The sequence below is a fragment of the Giraffa tippelskirchi genome, chromosome 7 (assembly GCF_054371585.1).
Source record: "Giraffa tippelskirchi isolate mGirTip1 chromosome 7, T2T-mGirTip1v1.2.pri, whole genome shotgun sequence".
Lineage (NCBI taxonomy): Eukaryota > Metazoa > Chordata > Mammalia > Artiodactyla > Giraffidae > Giraffa > Giraffa tippelskirchi.
The window spans coordinates 2,088,569-2,106,546 of record NC_137281.1 but is presented as its reverse complement, the minus strand read 5'-3'; the positions used below and the strand labels follow the sequence as shown (position 1 = coordinate 2,106,546).

The window sequence follows — 17,978 nt, the reverse complement described above, 5'->3', positions numbered from 1 at the left end:
GTTCCTTGCCCTTGAGCCTCGAGATTCGATGAGCCCTTGAGAGGTGACCGGGTGAGTTGTCTTGGGCTGTCGCGCATCCAGCGCCCGAGCCTGGCCGGGCTTCTGCTGGCAGAATCCTCCTCGGTCACCACTATCAGTCACCGCCCTCAGGTTTGCTTCGCCAGGCCCCGGACTAGTAAAGACCCAGGCCACGGGCCCTGCCATCTGGCTGCGAGGGAGTCTGGGAAAGCGACTAGCTGGACCCTCCAGGCGTTTACAGCCAGAGCCGGGCCCCACTTTCCGAGACCGTTAGCAGCTAGGGGAGGTGGGGGTGCCAGGTGGTCTCTCCGGGGTGCCAGGTGGTCTCTCCAGGGTGCCGCGGGCAAGTGCTCAGGCCTCAGCATCCACCTTGTGGGACAGGGCTGATAACTCTCCTTCTGGAAGGGGCCGGCCCTGGAGAATGAAGGCAGAGGCCTGCCCTTCCGGCCAGCAGAGCAGTGACCCTCGCGGGCGGTCTCTTGCAGGGCCTCTTCCCACGCCCGGGGTCCATGTGGTGACGTCTGGCAGAGAAAGTTGGCTCGGAGAGGCCACGTCTGCAGCTAGACCTGGCGAGGGGACCAGAGGAGGGCCCGTGGGGTGTCTCCCCCGGAGCTGGGGCTCTGCCAATAGCGTGCCGAGTGCCAGCCCCTCCCCCCCCTTCAAGCACTCAAAGCCATCAAATCCTCTAATCGTCAGAACCCAAGGAGGCAAGCGCTGTGGTCACCCCACACATGGGGGAACCGAGGCATCCAAGGGGTGCGTGGCCGCGCCGCGGTTGGGGTCTGAACCCGGTGGCCAGGGGTGCAGGCAGGCCGAGGACCCCAGGTTCGGTGTGTGTCAGCAGCATCCGGGGACCTGCGTCCCGCCCCCTAGGGCACTCGCGGGGACTGCGGTGCCCGCGCCGGGACAGCTCGGATGTCCACCTGGGGAAGGGAGGGGGAGGCGCCTGCACACCGTCCAGGAAAAGTTGTCCCAACCCAGGAAAAGGGGTGAGAATTCAGCTGGGCAACCTGATAACATCATGCCGCAGTGTTGAAAAACAAGACATCCAACCCCAGGCTCCTCTAACTCCTTGCAAGTGAAACTGAGTCAGGCCAACAGTTGTTACGCAGAGGGGTTGGTTCACCATTCTTGCCAAGTCAGAGTTAACCTGAGCACAGCTAGTTAGGTGTGGGACCACGTTTATTCTGTCTGGTCGAGGAGGGCACCCAGGTGTGGAGGGCCACTGTCTAGGTGGGGCATGGGCCAGTTTTGAGCAGCTATGTATCTTAAGCACACTGCTCCACCAGCCACACGGCCTTGGTTCTTCCAATCCTCTTACAACAAGTTCTGGATCCTGGGGGTCTGTGGGAAAGGAGCCCAGAAAATCCTCAACCCAGCACTGATACCTGTTGGTATGAAATTTTTTGTTTGCTTTGTGTGTGTGTTCTTTCTTTTATACCTTTTTAAGTTATGAAAGTATGATAACACATTTACAGGAGACTTGGAAAATACAGAACAAGGTTACGTGTAGTTCCACTTGTTGTTCAGTCACTCAGTTGTGTCCACCTCTTTGTGACCCCATGGACTGCAGCACACCAGGCTTCCCTGTCCTTCACCATCTCCCCAGAGTGACCTCAAACGGCCGTTGAGATGGTGATGCCATCCAACCATCTCATCCTCTGTTGCCCTCTTCTTTTGCTTTCAATCTTTCCCAGCATCAGGGTCTTTTTCAATGAAAAGTTCCACTGGATATTACAGTTATTTTTTAAGTAGGTAAATTAATATTTTCATATGGAGCTTCAATATCAAACTCTCAAAAATTAATAGAATGAATAGACAGAGAAGTAGAAGGATATAGTAGGCCTGAAGAGGACTATGAACCAATTCAACATAATTAGGATTTATACAGTTTTCACACAACAGCAGGATACAAATTCTATTCAAATTCCCATCGAGTGTAAACCAGGAAACACTGGAACATATCCAGGGACATAAATCAAGTTGCAAAAATTTTATGATCGAAAGGTATTGAAATCATACAGAGTCCGTTCTCATCACTGTGGAATTATGTTAGAAGTCAATAGCAAAAGATGTTCGAGAATAACCCACATATTTTCAAGTGCAATGTGACATTTACCAAGAGAGGTACTTGACTTAGCTGTTGAAAGCCTCAATGAAGCTAGAAGACTGAAGAAACACAGCGGGTGATTTCAGAGAAGAAAGCATTTAAAATATGAGATGTACGAGATTTTTAAAAGTCAATAATTACGGCTTTATATTGAATACTACGTGAAGCCAGAGGCAATGAACTGGAGGTACTCACAGAATCGCGGCTTTCTCTTTTAAAACACTGTGAGGGGTGGGTGAGGGGGAGCCGGCAGCTGGGAGAAACAGAAATGTAAACAGGTCTATAGGACGACCCCACTCCACTCACAAAATGACACAGCAGATTTTAAAAGAGTCCATAAAAGAACTAAAACAAACAAACAACCCCCCCCCCCCAGGTACAACCAGGTCATCAGTGAGCAGACAAAGTCCGCAGACCTGCAGAGTTTCCCACAGTTGCACAGTCGGCCAGTGAGACGCGAGGATGTCGCCAGCCGCCTCTCCCTGAGTTAGGGTGACAACGGAACGCTGACTCCAAGTGCCCTCTTTTCTGGGTGTGAGGTGGTGAAAGCGGCGGCGGGGGTGGGAAAGTGGGGAGTGTTGGGACCACGCTGGGTGATTTCTGGGCAGGAAAGGGAGAGGGGGTCCTAATCAACCCAGATTCCCACCCACAATCACACACCCGTGTCCTTTACAGGCTTCATTGTGATCCCTTGATCTTGGTCCGAGATGAGGAAGGCGTGACCGAGGGAGACGCTGGAGTGTCCAGCACAGTGGGCAGGGGTGTTTGCTCGAAGCTGAGCCGCAGGGAAGAAGGTTGCCTGCTGTCCCACACCCCGGAAGTCTCTCCTCACCCCCCTTCTCAGGCGGAAGGAGAAGGGGAGCTTCACGGAGACGGCGCACCGCACCCGGACCGCCTGTTCGCTGAGAGGAGGGCAGCTCAACGGAGACGGCGTACCGCACGGGGACCGCCTGTTCGCTGAGAGAAGGGCAGCTTCACGGAGACGGCGCACCGCACGGGGACCGCCTGTTCGCTGAGAGAAGGGCAGCTTCACGGAGACGGCGCACCGCACGGGGACCGCCTGTTCGCTGAGAGGAGGGCAGCTTCACGGAGACGGCGCACCGCACCCGGACCTGCTGTTTGCTGAGAGAAGGGGAGCTTCACGGAGACGGCGCACCGCACCGCACGGGGACCGCCTGTTCGCTGCTCTGTTGTGCGTTGCTGTTGTTCAGTCACTCCGTCGTGTCCGACTCTTTGCACATCCAGGACTGTAGCCCGCCGGCTCCTCTGTCCGTGGGATTCTCCAGGCAAGAACACTGGAGTGGGTGGCCATTTCCTTCTCCAGGGGATCTTCCTGACCCAGGGATCAAACCCAGGGATGGAACCCACGCCCATTGTCTCCTGCATTGGCAGGCAGGTTCTTTACCACTAGGGCCACCTGGGAAGCCCCTTACTGTGTGTATGTGCAGAGAATTCTCTGATAAGACTGAAAAGACAGATATGGCTCTCAAATTTTCAATCTTAGCAGACTTTTACGAATGCCAAGTCGCTGGACCACACATCACACGAACATGGGATTGTAGAAACTGCCCAACTCAAAAGAGGTGAAATGTGAAGAGTATAATTTGAAAAGTTACAGGCACCCTATGTTCATAGCAGCAGTAGTCACAATAGTCAAGACGTGGAAGCAACCTAAATGTCCATCAACAGAGGAATGGATAAAGAAGATGTGGCCCATATATACAATGGAATACTACTCAGCCATAAAAAAAGAATGAAATCATGCCATTTGCAGCAACATGGATCCAACTAGAGATGATCAAGCTGAGTGGATTAAGTCAGGTGGAGACAAATACCAAATCCATATGATTAACTTGTATGTGAAATCTAAAGTATGACACAAATGAATCCATCTTTGAAACAGAAAGAGAATCATGGACAGAGAGAACAGACTGGTGGTTGCGGGGGAAGGGGGGGAGGGCTGAAGTGGGAGGTTGAGATTAGCAGACGTGAGCTTTTATATGTAGGATGGATACACAGCAAGGTCCTAGTGTATAGCGCAGGGAACTAGGATAAACCTATGATAAAGCATAATGGAAGAGAAGCTTTAGAGCATTGTGCATCCATACATCTACCTATCTATCTATCTATCTATGAAGAGCTGACTCATTGGAAAAGACCCTGATGCTGGGAAAGATCAAGGGTGGGAGGAGAAGGTGGCGAGAGAGGATGAGATGGTTGGATGGCATCACCTACTCAATGGACATGAGTTTGAGTAAACTCTGGGAGATGGTGCAGGACAGAGGAGCCTGGCGTGTGGCAGTCCACGGGGTCGCAAAGAGTTGGACACGACTTGGCGACTGAACAACAGCAATGACAATACGTGTGGATATAACTGAGTCACTTTGCTGTACAGCAGAAACTAACACAATATTGTAAGTCAACTATACTTCAGTAAAAAAAGGTTGAAAAAAAAGTCCACCCCCTCTTGCCCACTCACCTGTTAAAGGCTAGGCCATGCTGTCCCTTGAACTCTGTGTCCTGGCTGCTGTCGGCTTCAGGACCTTGGGACGCGCCCACCTTTGCAGGCTCCAGCATGGATCAGCACGCCCTCCCTCTCCCGCCCCATGTCACTCCACTCGAGGCCCCGGCATGAAGGCGCCGTCAACACCAGTGATGCTTTTCACAGGCTGCCCTCAACATCCTGACCCCTCCTGGACTCCACTGCATTCTGACTCACCAGCTTCTCACAGAAATGTGCTCAGGGGGGTCAGCTCGGAAATGTCTCTTCCTGACCACGAGTTCCTCTCCCACTGTCTCTCGGACATCTTGACCCTTCTGATAACATGATTGTCAGCCTCAGCCACCCATCCCTGTTTTAAAAATCTACGAATTCTCTCCCTTCCCATTCAAGAATTCAATTAGGTCTTTCTTCTGCACCAACAATGCTTGCGTCTTTCTCACTAAACTTCTCTGGAAATGTGTGACTCCCCCAGGTGGAGTGGGGGCCTTCCCACTGCAGACGGGTACCCTATTGTTGAAAGGTAATTTGGAAATATATACTAAGAACCTCAGAACGGGGACTTCCCTGGTGGTCCAGGGGTTAAGACTTCAAGCTTCCAACACAGAGGGCATGGGTTTGATCCCTGGTCTGGGAACTGAGATTGAAGTAGGAGATAGAGGGGCCCCTGACCCAGGCAGCTGATATTTGTCAAATGGAGCAAAACTGAAGTTTATGTCTTCAGCCAGACAAGAACCTTGCCTGTTTCCCTTCCTCCATTGATACGGAGGGAATAACTAATGGGGGAATTAGCTGCAGCAAAAACAGAAATGAGGGAACAGACTTTGGCACACGATAGGCCTGCAAGAGTTAAACAATCTTGCTTCTTCTTTAACTGTTACTAACAAATATGGGCTTCCCAGGTGGGTCAGTAGGTGAAGAATCTGCCTGCAATGCAGGAGACGCAGTTCGATCCCTGGGTTGGGAAGATCCCCTGCAGAAGGGGATGGCAACCGGCTCCAGTATTCTTGCCTGGAAAACCCCATGAACAGAAGAGCCTGGTAGACTACAGTCCACGGGGTTGCAAAGAGTCCGACAGGATTGAACGGCTAAGCACTCATACACACACTCTCTCTGACCCTTGGTGTCTTTCTCTCTATGTCTGTTTTTTCCCTCCATCCATGCATCTGTGCAGATATCTAGCTATGTAGCTACCTAGCCGTATCTCCTATGAGGTATAAGAGCTATATCTCCTTTGAATACTGCCTGAGGAGTAGCTGTTGTTGTTCAGTCGCTAAGCCGTGTCTGACTCTTTGCGACCCGACCCCATGGACCCTGAGGACCCTGAGGTCCCTGAGGTCCCCAGAGGACCCTGCCAGGCTCCTCTGTCCATGGGATTCTCCAGGCAAGGATACTGGAGTGGGTTGCCAGGCCCTTCTCCAGGGGATCTTCCCGACCTAAGGATCAAACCCACGTCTCCTGTGTCTCATGCACTGGGAGGTGGGCCCTTAACCATCTGAGCCATCAGGGAAGCCCTCGTCTATTATCTGTCAATTATCTCTTGTCTCTTTCAGCTATATATCATCTATCAGTTATCTCTCATCTATCAACCATCCACCTAGAACCTACCTACCCCATCCACCCCGTCTTTATCTCCCTGTGTTTTCTCAATATGCTAAAGTAGGAGATGGCAGACAGAAAGTTCAGCAGTTCCTCCCACTCCCTACTGCAATTTTCTTTGCTCGGTCTTTCAATTTACACCTTCATCCTAATGTAGACACTTAAATATATTATTTGTTGGGAGCAGGCTAAATCCTCGTATATCACTTCTTCAAGTACTTGATAGAAAGCAAATGGAGTGGATGAACAGTTCCTTTGGACGTTCATAAGGGTTCCCAGCAGAAATAAAAGTGTGTGTGTGTGTGTCTGGAGGGCGGGGGAGGAAGCCTCTCCCTGCTCTTTCTGGTTTTTTTTTTCCAGGTGCTTAGGCTCAGAGTAATCAGTATACCAACATGTTATCCGTAGGGGGTTGGGATATTCTGTCACCCCCCGGATAAGGGCATTGAGGGCCAGTTGTTAACCTTGGCCTTATAGCCCCCGCCACTGCTCCTCACCCATGAAAATGTAACTGTGACTGTGGGGGCGGGAGTTGTGATCTCTGAGGAAGCCTCGGCGGAGATCTGAGTCAGCCAGCCTAACTCAGGGTGTTTCCTGACTTCACCCGGCATCTCTTCCTTGACCCCGTGGTGGTTTGGGGTGGGCTGGCTAATCGCCACGTGTTTGTGAACGTCCGGATTTCCCCCCCTGGCTGATTCCTCACTGCGCGCCGCTGTGTGTCGGGGGGAAGGCACTCAGTTATGCTAGATGAGTACGTTCTAGAGGTCTGCTGAACCCCCGACTGGGGTCCTCAAGATTCTTCAAGAGAGGAGATCCCATGCAAAGAGTTCTTTTTCTGTTAAAATTAGCTTTTATTGGAGTAGAGTTGATTTACAGTGCTGTGTTGGTCTCAGGAGTGCAGCAAAGTGGGCCAGTTATACATATACATTGTTTTTCAGTCGCTCAGTCGTGTCCGACTCTTTTCGACCCCATGGACTGTAGCCCGCCAGGCTCCTCTGTCCATGGGATTCTCCAGACAAGAATACTGGAGTGGGTTGCCATTCCCTCCTCCAGGGGAGCTTGTCGACCCAGGGATCGAACCTGTGTCTCCTGCATTGGCAGGCGGGATCTTCACCACCGAGCCACCTGGGAAGCCCATACATATACACATATCCACTCTTTTTTAGGACCCTTTTCCCATATAGGCCGTTACAGAGTATTGAGCAGAGTTTCCCGTGCTGTACAGCAGGTCCTTACTGATTATCTGTTTTATATATCGCACTGTGTATATGTCAGGCCCAATCTCCTAATTTATCCCTCCTCCCCGGCCCCCTGCTAACCATACGTTTGTGTTCTGCATCTGTGAGTGTACTTCTGGTTTTGTAAGTAGGTCTATTTGTAACATTTTTTTTCTTTTTTCAGATTTCGTATCATATAACGCGAGGTATTCTAAACACACACACCAAACAATAACAAAGGGACACAGGAAACTCGGGGAGGTGCCGGATCGGCCTGGGTTTGGCTCCCCCTCGTGGTGGCAGGGGGCTATAACAACTCCTAGGGCTTGGGGGCTGTTTAAAGGAGGAGATGGAGAGATACCGGCTTCCCGGGTGGCTCAGCTGGTAAAGAACCCGCCAGCAATGCGGGAGAACAGGGTTCCATCCCTGGGTTGGGAAGATCCCCTGGAGAAGGGAAATGGATAATCCCATGGACTGCAATCCATGGGGTCGCAAAGAGACACGACTGAGCGACTTTCACTTGGAGAGGTATGTGTATATATGCAAATCCATATTCATAGCCTTTTCTGTACAGAGACAAGCTTCCGAAAACTGTCGTAAAAGAGTAGTTTTCTGTGTTAACCTATATGAAAAAAGGCTTTCCAGGTGGCTCGGTGGTAAAGAATTCGCCTGCCAATGCAGGAGACACAAGAGACATGGGTTCGATCCCTGGGTCGGGAAGATCCCCTGGAGGAGGGCATGGCAACCCATGCCAGTATTCTTGCCTGGAGAATCCCATGGACAGAGGAGCTTGGCGGGCTACAGTCCACGGGGTCACAAAGAGTCGGACACGACTGAAGAGACAGCACACAGACTAAACCCAGCACCCTCATCACCTGTAGGAGCCCAGTAAATGCCAGGCAGACCACCGCAGTGTCCACCTCGGGACAAGGTGCCCGTCTCCACATTTCCAAGTAACAAGGAAGGATGCGTCCGGCTCCGTCCCAGAAATGTAAAGAAAGTGACATTCCCCCACATCATCTGGGTTTTGTTTGTTTGCATGAGATGGCAGACCCTTCACGCGCTGGTCACGCCAGGCTCCCGTTACCACCTCCAGGTTCCCTTCAGCCCAGTCTGTCCCAGCCAGCCTCCCCCGCTCCTGCGCTTTCCCAGCAGAGCCATTTACACCTCCTTGTCACTTTCTCCTATCGGAACCCCTCCCTTCCGCCCCCACCAGATGAGAAGGGAAGGAAGCGGGGAGAGGGGGGAGGGAGCCACGTGAGGGAGGCGCGCACGAGGCCTCACTCCCCTCCCCGCCGCGGGCCTTGCTTTTAAGATCGAGGCAGACGGTGAAGCCTGAGCCTCTGAAAAGAGAGGCAGACGGGGATGGCAGTCCAGAGAGGTCTGCGGTGGGGGTGGGAGGGCTGGGGTAGAGATGAGGACCTGGAGCAAAGACCCCCCGAGTCCAGGCTGACCCCGGGCTCTTCATCACAGAGACAGGACACCGAGTCCCGCGAGGACCCCCAGGACGTCCGAAAGCCCGGGCGCAGAGCCAGGGGGACGGGCCCCCTCCCCTTTGATTCCGGGGCTTCTTTCCCCTGGAAAACTGCTGCGGTCCCGGGACCCAGAGGCAGATGAACGGAGGAAGTGAAACGGAGCGGTAGAGAGACCAAGCACACACTCACACACACACACACACACACACAGAGGCACACACACGCTTCATTTGTTCATCCAACAGCTACTTATTCAGGTCTGGGGGCCGTTTTAGGGGCAGCCGCAGGCTGCCCCATCCTTGTGTTATGGACACTGGGGCATCAGTGGTTCTTTGCTGGGGGTGGTGTCCTCTGCCCGGGAGGATGGAGCATCCTTGGCCTCCACACGCTGGATGCGGAAGCGCCCTCCAGGTTCGGGATGCGCGGAAGGGCCTCCGAGCGATGCCCGCCTGGCTGAGCGCCCCTGTGTTAGCGACTCGGGGATGAGCAGGACGTAACCGCCCCCATCCCCGGGCCCCGCCGCCCCCCGGCCCGCACTGAGCTTATTTCCCGGTGTGTGGCGAGGAGAGACGCTCCCCAAACAAGGAAACACGTGCCCCAGGTGCCCCGGGCAGGAAACCTTGGAACCTGGCGGCAGGTGGAGAGAAGTCAAGGGTGTGCAGAGAACCGAGAATACCCCGCCTCCCCCAGCCCCGCCCCCGCCCCCTGCCCACCGACCCCACACCGGGCGGAGGCGGGCTGGGGGTCCTTGGATAAAAGCGGAGCAAACACCTCGGGTTGCGAGGTCTGCGGGGGAAACTGGGGCAGAGAAATCTTCCCTCCGGGAAGCACCCTTGTCCTGACCTGAGAAACCCCCTCCTGGGGGCGGGCGCTCCGCTCCCCCTTTTCCCCCCACGCCCTCTCCCCGTCTAGTCTCCTCCCGCCTCTCCTCCTCGGGTATAAAAGCTGGAGTCTCTCTCGGGAGCTGGGACCCAGACCTGCCGACGGGAGAGAGCTGGCGAGGTCTGCCGCTCCAGCGAGGTGAGACGAGGGCGGGGAGGCTGGTCCTGGGACGATGGGGATGCAGGCGGGAGAGGATGCGAAGGCGGGGGCGGGGGGCGACGCAGATGAGCGGGGAGGGTCTGGGGGGGCGCGGGGGGGGCGCAGGGGGGGCGGGGGGGCCTGGGACGTGGGCTGGGGCCGCAGTGAGGACGAGGCGTGTCAGGGCTGGCGGCGGGCCGGAGTGGACGGGGAGGCGCGGTGGGGACCTGTGGCCCTGGTTTCTGTTTGGAGGGTGACTGCTTTACAAGGCTGTGCCAGTTTCTGCTGGGCGGTGACGGGAGTCCGCTGTATGTGTACATTGATCGCCTCCCTCTTGAGCCTTCCTCCCATCCCACCCCTCCGGGTCATCACAGAGCACCAAGCTGAGCTTCCCACTAGCTATCTGGGGCTTCCCTGGTGGCTCAGACGGTAAAGAATCCGCCTGCAATGCAGGAGACCTGGGTTCGATCCCTGGGTCGGGAAGACCACCTGGAGACGGGAGTGGCTACCCACTTTGGTATTCTTGCCTGGAAAAGCCCGTGGACAGTCGTGGAGCCTGGTGGGCTGCAGTCCATGGGGTCGCAAAGAGTCTTAAGCCTTCCGCCCCCCGCCCCCCCACCCCCCGCCCCCTGGCCCCTGCCCCCCCACCTGCCCCCACTTACGTGAACAGTGAAAGTGAAGTCGCTCAGTCGTGTCCAACTCTTTGCGACCTCAGGGACCGACCCCATGGACTCCCCTGTCCATGGGATTTTCCAGGCAAGAGTACTGGAGTGGGTTGCCATTTCCTTCTCCAGGGAATCTGTCTGACCCCGGGATCGAATCCAGGTCTCGCACACTGCAGGCAGACACTTTACATCTGAGCCACCAGAGTCTCAGACCCACTTACGTGTGGCATCTTAAAAAAAAAAACAAAACCACAGAACCTCAACCCAGTGCTCTGTGACAACCTAGAGGGGTGGGATGGGGAGGGAGGTTGGAGAGGGGGGGACAGGTGTATCCCCGTGGCTGATTATGTGGATGGACGGCAGAAACCAACACAATATTGTAAAGCAATTATCCTCCAGTTAAAAATTTTAAAATAAAAGTTTCTAATTTTTATGTTTTTAAATTATGAAAGTATGATAACACATTTTACAGGAGACTTGGAAAATACAGAACTAGGTTACATATGGTTCCACTATAATTACAATTATTTTTTTAAATAGACAAATTAAGATTTTTAGTTGGAGTTTCAATATCAAATTGTCAAAAATTAATAGAATGAATAGAGAAGTAGAAGGATATAGTAGACTTGAAAAGTACTATGAACCAATTCAACATAATCAAGATTTATACAATTTTCACACAACAGCAGGATACAGGTAACATTCACGTTCCCACAGAGTATAAACCAGGAGACACCGGAACATACTCAGGAACGTAAAACACGGTGCAGGAATTTCATGGTGTAAAAGTATTGAAATCATACCGAGTCTGTGCTCCTATCACTGTGGAATTATGTTAGAAATCAGTATCAAAAGATACTTGAACATAAACCACATATTTTCAAGCACAATGTGACATTTACCAAGAGAGATCTTTGGGGAAAAAAATATAAATTTTGAGGGGGAAAAAAAAACCCACAGAAATTTCTGAAGGTGGTGGATACATCTATTGCAATGATGGCGTTACCGGTGAAGGGTCACGTCCACACTCACCAAGAGTCATACTTTAAACATCTTTCGGGTTTTTTTTTTGCATATCAGTTATGCCCCAATCAAGCTGCAAAATAAGGAAATAAATCTGCCTGTTGTCTGCAGTGTTCCACAGCGCCCAGCCCTCCGGCCCTGAGATGCCTCCGTCGGCCCGTCTGCTCCTTGTTGCCGTCCTCCTCAGCCTGGCCGAGACTCCAGCCTCTGCCCCCGTCTACGGGGTGAGACCCGCCTGTCACTGCACACCTGTCACCACCCTCCCGGGAAGGGAGCTCTAACTCTCCTGGCTGGGCCAGGACAAATTGGGAGAGGATGAGAGACGGACTTCCCTGGCGTCCAGTGGTTAAGACTGTGCTTCCAACACAGGGGTGCGGCTTCGATCCCTGGTCCGGGAACTAAGATCCCACAGGCCACACAGTGTAGCCAAAACTTAAAAAAAAAAATTTTTGTTTAAATAAGAGAAGAAAGACTGACTTCATCACCCTGGTCCAGGGCAAGGATGGAGGGTGGGTTAGAACAGATCACAGGTGGGCTACGTGGGGTCAGGGCTCAGCTTATCCAAAGCAAAAATACCCTGATGATTAGCTTGGGCCCAGAGGTACCCAAAGCTTCCTTCCAAGGCAGAGCTTCCCGACAGTGTAAACTTCAGCGCTGTAGCGAGCGGCAGAGTCACCCGGAGGGGCCGCGTACTTTCATTTTGCACTGGACTCCCTACATGACGTACCCCGTCCTCGGAACCCACGCTGGCATGTAGTAAGCCCACAATAAAATAAACAGTGTTGTTTTAGTCACTCAGTCGTGTCCGACTCTTTGCAACCCCATGGACGGTAGCCCGCCAGGCTCCTCTGTCCATGGGATTCTCCAGGCAGGAATCCTGGAGTGGGTTGCCATGCCCTCCTCCAATGCCGTCTTCCACAGGATCTTCCCGACCCAGGGACTGAACCTGTGATCGTCCCGACACAGAGACTGAACCTGCGACCCTTAGGTCTCCTGCACCGCAGGCGGGTCATTTGCCGCTGAGCCACTGGGGAAATGCAGATTAAGCCAAACCTCTTCACAGAGCAGACGTGCGGACTGTGCGTCCCGTCTTTCTGAGCCTTGTCTCTCTCCTTCTCTGTCTAGGGGCGAGGAGGCTGGACCCTCAACAGTGCCGGCTACCTCCTGGGCCCCGGTGAGTGACCCTCCATCCCTGCCTGGTGCCTGGGAGCCGTGTGTCCGCACCCGAAACTCCCAGCCCTGAGGCCCCCGAAGTCCACGGGCTTGGGTTCCAGTCCGGTCTTGGGGGTTAATGTAGGGACGTGATGTGCGCTTGGATCCCGGAGCCAGCGTGCTGGCTTCACGTCCCGGCTCTGCCCCCAAGGCGGGTGTGCAGCCTTTAAGCCTCCACGCCTCAGCTCCCCGGCCTGTGACAGTGGGTGTAACCCTGTCTCCACACTGCGTGAGGATCAGACAGACTGGAGCACTTCTTGCCACAACCTGCCGTCCTCTCTACCAGACTCTCCCCACCTCCGCCGCATCTTCAATTGGCACTTGCCGTACAGCCCGAGATAGCTCTGGGGACAGTTAAGTCGGTGAGGCACCAAGATCCCCATGACGCAAAGTGTGGCAGAAAGGATGCGAGGTTTGGCTGCAGACGCAGGTGGACTCAAGCCCCAGTTTTGCCACCTATGGGTTGTTTGTTGTGGTTCAGTGGCTCAGTCGTGTCCGACTCTTTGCAACCCCATGGACTGCAGCACGCCAGGCCTCCCTGTCCATCACCAACTCCCAGAACTTGCTCAAATTCATGTCCACTGAGTTGGTGATGCCATCCAATCATCTCGTCCTCTGTCGTCCCCTTCTCCTCCTGCCTTCAATCTTTCCCAGCATCAGGGTCTTTTCCAATGAGTCAGCTCTTTGCATCAGGTGGCCAAAGTACTGGAGCTTCAGCTTCAGCATCGGTCCTTCCAGTGAATATTCGGGGTTGATTTCCTTTAGGATGGACTGGTTTGACCTCCGTGCAGTCTGGGGGGCGCTCGGGAGTCTCCTCCGGCACGGGGGTGGGGGTAACCGGGCCGGTGTCTGCCTGTCAGAGCCGCGCCCCCGCCTGGTCGGCCTGTGCTCCGTCCCTCACCCGCTGGGGGGCTCCGGGCCCACGGTCTCTGTGCCTCGCTGCCTCTAACGACCTCCTGGTCTTGCTCCCCCGCCCCTCGCAGTGCACCCCGCTCTCCCGAGGGCTGACAGAGGCCGGAAGGAGGAGACAGCCCTGGGGATCCTAGACCTGTGGAGAGCCATTGGTGAGTAAACGCAGGACAAGCAGGGCCCACCCCATCCCCTCACTCTGCCCCACCTGCCTGGCTCTGGATTCGGAAACCGCTGTGTGTGGGCTCCCTCCTTTGTTCTGACACTCAGGAGTTGGGGGAGCCTGGGAGACTGATCGGGGCTTCCCTGGGAACCCACCTGCCCATGCAGGAGGCATAAAAGACACGGGTTCGATCCCTGGGTCCGGAATATCCCCTGGAAGAGCACATGGCAACCCCTTCCCATATTCTTGCCTGGAAAATCCCATGGACAGAGGAGCCTGGCGGGCTACAGTCCATGGGGTCGCAAAGAGTGGGACACGACTGAAGTGACTTAGCATGAGACAGTGATGCTCTTCATTTCAAATGCCTGAGACAGTGTCATGAAACCCCCCATAATTCTGCAGTGTGGTCAGTGAGACTGCATGGAAAATTCCTAGCAGAGGGTCTGGCAAATGGTGAGGGCCAGGTGAGTCTCGGTGGTTCTAAGTATCTCCTTGCAGGGGCCCCCATACACTTTCTCTTTGCTCAGCCCCGATCCTGTTTACCTCCTCGTCGCGCCGGGCCGGGTACCATCTCTGAAACTCCCCTCTCCTCCTCGGGCCTCTCAAGGGAGAGAGCCCTGAAGGCTGGTGGCCTTGGGACATGTGGGTAGACACTCCGTGAATGTGCAGGGCGACCTGAAGGGAACCTGCTCTTCATCACCGCCTACGAAATGCGGTCAATTAACTGTATCTCGGGCCGAGTTTCTCAACCTCGGCGCTGTTCACATTTGGGGCTGGACAGCTGTGCTTCAGGGGATGTTTAAGAATTGATGCTTTTCAACTGTGGTGTTGGAGAAGACTCTTGAGAGTCCCTGGACTGCAAGCAGATCCAACCAGTCCATCCTAAAGGAGATCAGTCCTGGGTGTTCATTAGAAGGCCTGATGCTGAAGCTGAAGCTCCAGTACTTTGGCCACCTGATGCGAAGAACTGACTCATTGGAAAAGACCCTGATGCTGGGAAAGACTGAAGGCAGGAGGAGAAGGGGACAACAGAGGATGAGATGGTTGGATGGCATCACTGACTCAATGGACATGAATTTGAGCAAGCTCTGGGAGTTGGTGATGGACAGGGAGGCCTGGCGTGCCACAGTCCATGGGGTCGCAAAGAGTCGGACACGACTGGATGAACAGTAACGGGTTCATTCGCTAGATGGCAGCAGTCCCTCCAAGTTGTGACAATGAAAAATGTGTCTGGAAATTGCCAAATATCCCCCGGCGGCGAAGGAAGTGGGGGACGTTTGCCCCTGGATGAGAACCACTAACTAGTGTATGATTCCAAGGAAATCAGAGAAGTAAACCAGAGCTTCCCTGTTTAAGAATCCGCCCTCCAATGCAGAGGACACGGGTTCTACCCCCAATCAGGGGAGACCCCACATGCCGCGGAGCAACCAAGCCCGAGCTCTGCAACAAGAGAAGCCTCTGCAGTGAGGAGCCCACGCACCGCAATGAGAAGCAGGCCCCGCTCCGCACAACTAGAGAAACGCCCTCGCAGCCCAAAAAATAAAGAATTAAAAAATTTAAAAAAACCCCAAAAATCCCCGAACCGAAAGACCCAAAGGCTTACTGACGTTTGTCTTTCTTCCTAGACAGCCTCCCCTATTCCCAGTCTCTGCTGGCCTCCAGGAGTCTGGGGGAGACTGTTGCCAAAGCAGAGACCAGAGGTAAAGCCTGGGGAAATATGAGAGGTGGGGCGGGGGGCGCGGGGGACCCGAGACCTGGTCGCAGGGCTCGGAGGCTCAGGGAGGCGGGAAGGACCCTGGACTCACACACGGGACCCACACCTACAGCCACAGGCCTGAGCCCCAAGCACATGCTCAGCACTGCAGTGTTCTGGCCTGGAGAATAGTCCATGGTGTTACAAACAGTCGGACACAACTGAGTGACTGTCCATTTTACACAGCAGTGAAGATCCCACATTCTGCAACTAAGACCCGGCACAGTCAAATAAATAAATATCGTTTAAAAAGTAAATAAGATCTTTATTTCCAACTTTTAAACTTTGAACTCTGTACTCATACTCAAAGGCTTCCCAGGTGGTGCTAGTTGTAAAGAATCTACCTGCCAGTGCAGGAGATGTGAGAGACTTGGGTTCGATCCCTAATCTTCCCTCCCAAGCTTATTTGGGGACGTGCTTTGACAAGCATCTGCCAACCCCAGACAGGGGACACCTTCTGATTCACTGCTTCCCACTCCACACTGGGCTACACTCGGGCTCCCCAGCGTCACCATGTACCATGTCCAAACGGGAGTGCAAGAGGAAAGCAGGTGGGCAGACGGCTAGAAGGAGAGGGTGGAAGGAGCAAGGGCCGAGAGGAGGAGCTCTCTGTCCTCGAGAAGGCTGTCGAAACTGAGGTGAACCGAAGACAGGTTCCTCTGTGGGTCACCCCAACACTCAGAACCTGGCTGGGGTAGCGGCGGGGACGGAGCCGCTCCAACTGACCTCTTTCTCTCCCACAGATCCGGGCGTGTTCAGCCAGAAAGTCCCCAAGGAGGAAGACACCCTGGGTTCCTAATGTCCCCAGACTTCTGCTCCAAACCTTTGCCCCTCTGGCTCCTTCTGAAAACCTGTGTCATCACCCTCTGCTGAGACCGAGATCCTGAAATTAAAATCTCAGGAGGAAAATCTGAAGCACTGGAAGAATTGTTCTTTTTATTTCTTCTCAATCTACCTTTGGTTGAATCCGCAGATATAGGACTTACTAATACAGAGGATGGGCTATATTTCTCTGTCTTCTCTCTCTTTTTCAATTGAAATACAGTTGAAATATAACATTATATTTTATTTTATTATTATTTCATTTATTTTGGAGCTTCCCTGGTGGCTCAGATGGTAAAGAATCTGCCTGCAATGCAGGAGACCCATGTTTGATCCCTGGGTTGGGAAGATCCCCTGGAGAAGGGCATGGCAACCCACTCCAGTATTCTTGCCTGCAGAATCCCATGGACAGAGGAGCCTGGCGGGCTATGGTCTGTTGGGTTGCAAAGAGTCGGACACGACTGACTCGACTGAGCACCCACGCTTGCATTTAAAGTAACTGTATTCTTTTGGAATTATGCACTGTTAGGTAATATAATATTAACGCCCAATTGAACACTGAGATTCTAGGGTGTCTCAACTTGAAAAGATTCTTCAAGGTGGCACCCTTTCATCCCACCTGGCTCTCCTCCAGAAGAAATGAAGAGAAGTCATTGGGAGCAGAATGGAGATAATAAAGTACTTGTTTTCAAAGAATCAGCGTTTTCTTCTATTAATTGGTCTGGGAATTTGTTGGGGGCAGCAAATTCAAGGATGATATCGTAATAGATATTGGTGTCTGGCTGCTCGCCCCTCAAAAGCCAATACAGAGGCCAGGTTGGGGGAAAGGAGAGTTAGCTTTATTCTGGATGCCAGCAACTGTTGAAAGTGAAAGTGAAGTCGCTCAGTCGTGTCTGGCTCTTTGTGACCCCATGGGCTGTAGCCTACCAGGCTCCTCTGTCCGTGGGATTTTCCAGGCAAGAGGACTGGAGTGGGGTGCCATTGCCTTCTCCAACAACTGTGAGGGCGGGGCAGACGTCTGTCCAATGGCTGACACCCCCCCCACCTCCCACCCCAGACAATCAATGAGCAACAGCTTTTATAGATGGAGGGAGAGGGCTACAGGCAGAAACAGCACAGTCAGCTCTGACAATCACCTTGAAACTGGTCATCACTGGTCTCATCAGTGTCATCTTGATTGTTTTAAGTACAGTTAACTTTCAGTTCCAGGGTCCGTTTGTTTTCATTTCTTGGGTCAAGTCTCAGAATTGTGGCAGCTTCTCTCATGGCTTCCCAGGAGGCTCAGTGGTAAAGAATCCGCCTGCCAATGCAGGAGACGTGGGTTCGCTCCCTGGGTCAGGAAGATCCTCTGGAGGAGGAAATGGCAACCCACTCCAGTATTCTTGCCTTGGAGAATCCCATGGGCAGAGGAGCCTGGTAGGTTGCAGTCCATGGGGTCTCGAAGAGTTGGACACGACTGAGCGACTTCACTTTCACTTTCATGCACTGGAGAAGG

The 17,978-nt window shown here is 53.4% G+C and overlaps 2 protein-coding genes across 4 annotated transcripts in view; one reads left to right on the top strand and one right to left on the bottom strand.

Annotated features, from left to right (window-relative positions):
• The window catches only part of LOC145514421 (uncharacterized), a 259,999-nt gene that overhangs the window by 38,862 nt on the left and 203,159 nt on the right, over positions 1-17,978 (bottom strand).
• GALP (galanin like peptide) lies at positions 7,781-17,179 on the top strand. Of its 3 annotated transcripts, none has more exons than XM_081512322.1 (6): positions 7,781-7,969; positions 11,736-11,848; positions 12,750-12,798; positions 13,820-13,900; positions 15,534-15,608; positions 16,405-17,179. In XM_081512322.1, the coding sequence occupies exons 2-6, from the start codon at positions 11,768-11,770 to the stop codon at positions 16,458-16,460; spliced, it is 342 nt and encodes a 113-aa protein (XP_081368448.1). In that variant the 5' UTR covers positions 7,781-7,969; positions 11,736-11,767; the 3' UTR covers positions 16,461-17,179. The 3 variants fall into 3 exon arrangements, with proteins under 3 accessions (XP_081368448.1, XP_081368445.1, XP_081368447.1); XM_081512319.1 differs by lacking the exon at positions 7,781-7,969 and adding an exon at positions 8,227-9,936 and having other exon boundaries at positions 15,538-15,608; positions 16,405-17,176; XM_081512321.1 differs by lacking the exon at positions 7,781-7,969 and adding an exon at positions 8,772-9,936.

What these genes read in the sequence shown, in the direction of transcription:
- GALP (XM_081512319.1), top strand. Translation starts at nt 11,768, where the DNA reads ATGCCTCCGTCGGCCCGTCTGCTCCTTGTTGCCGTCCTCCTCAGCCTG. An exon ending in CCTCTGCCCCCGTCTACGGG is followed by an intron (nt 11,849 to 12,749) that starts GTGAGACCCGCC and finishes TTCTCTGTCTAG; the next exon opens with GGGCGAGGAGGCTGGACCCT. An exon ending in AGACCTGTGGAGAGCCATTG is followed by an intron (nt 13,901 to 15,537) that starts GTGAGTAAACGC and finishes CTTCCTAGACAG; the next exon opens with CCTCCCCTATTCCCAGTCTC.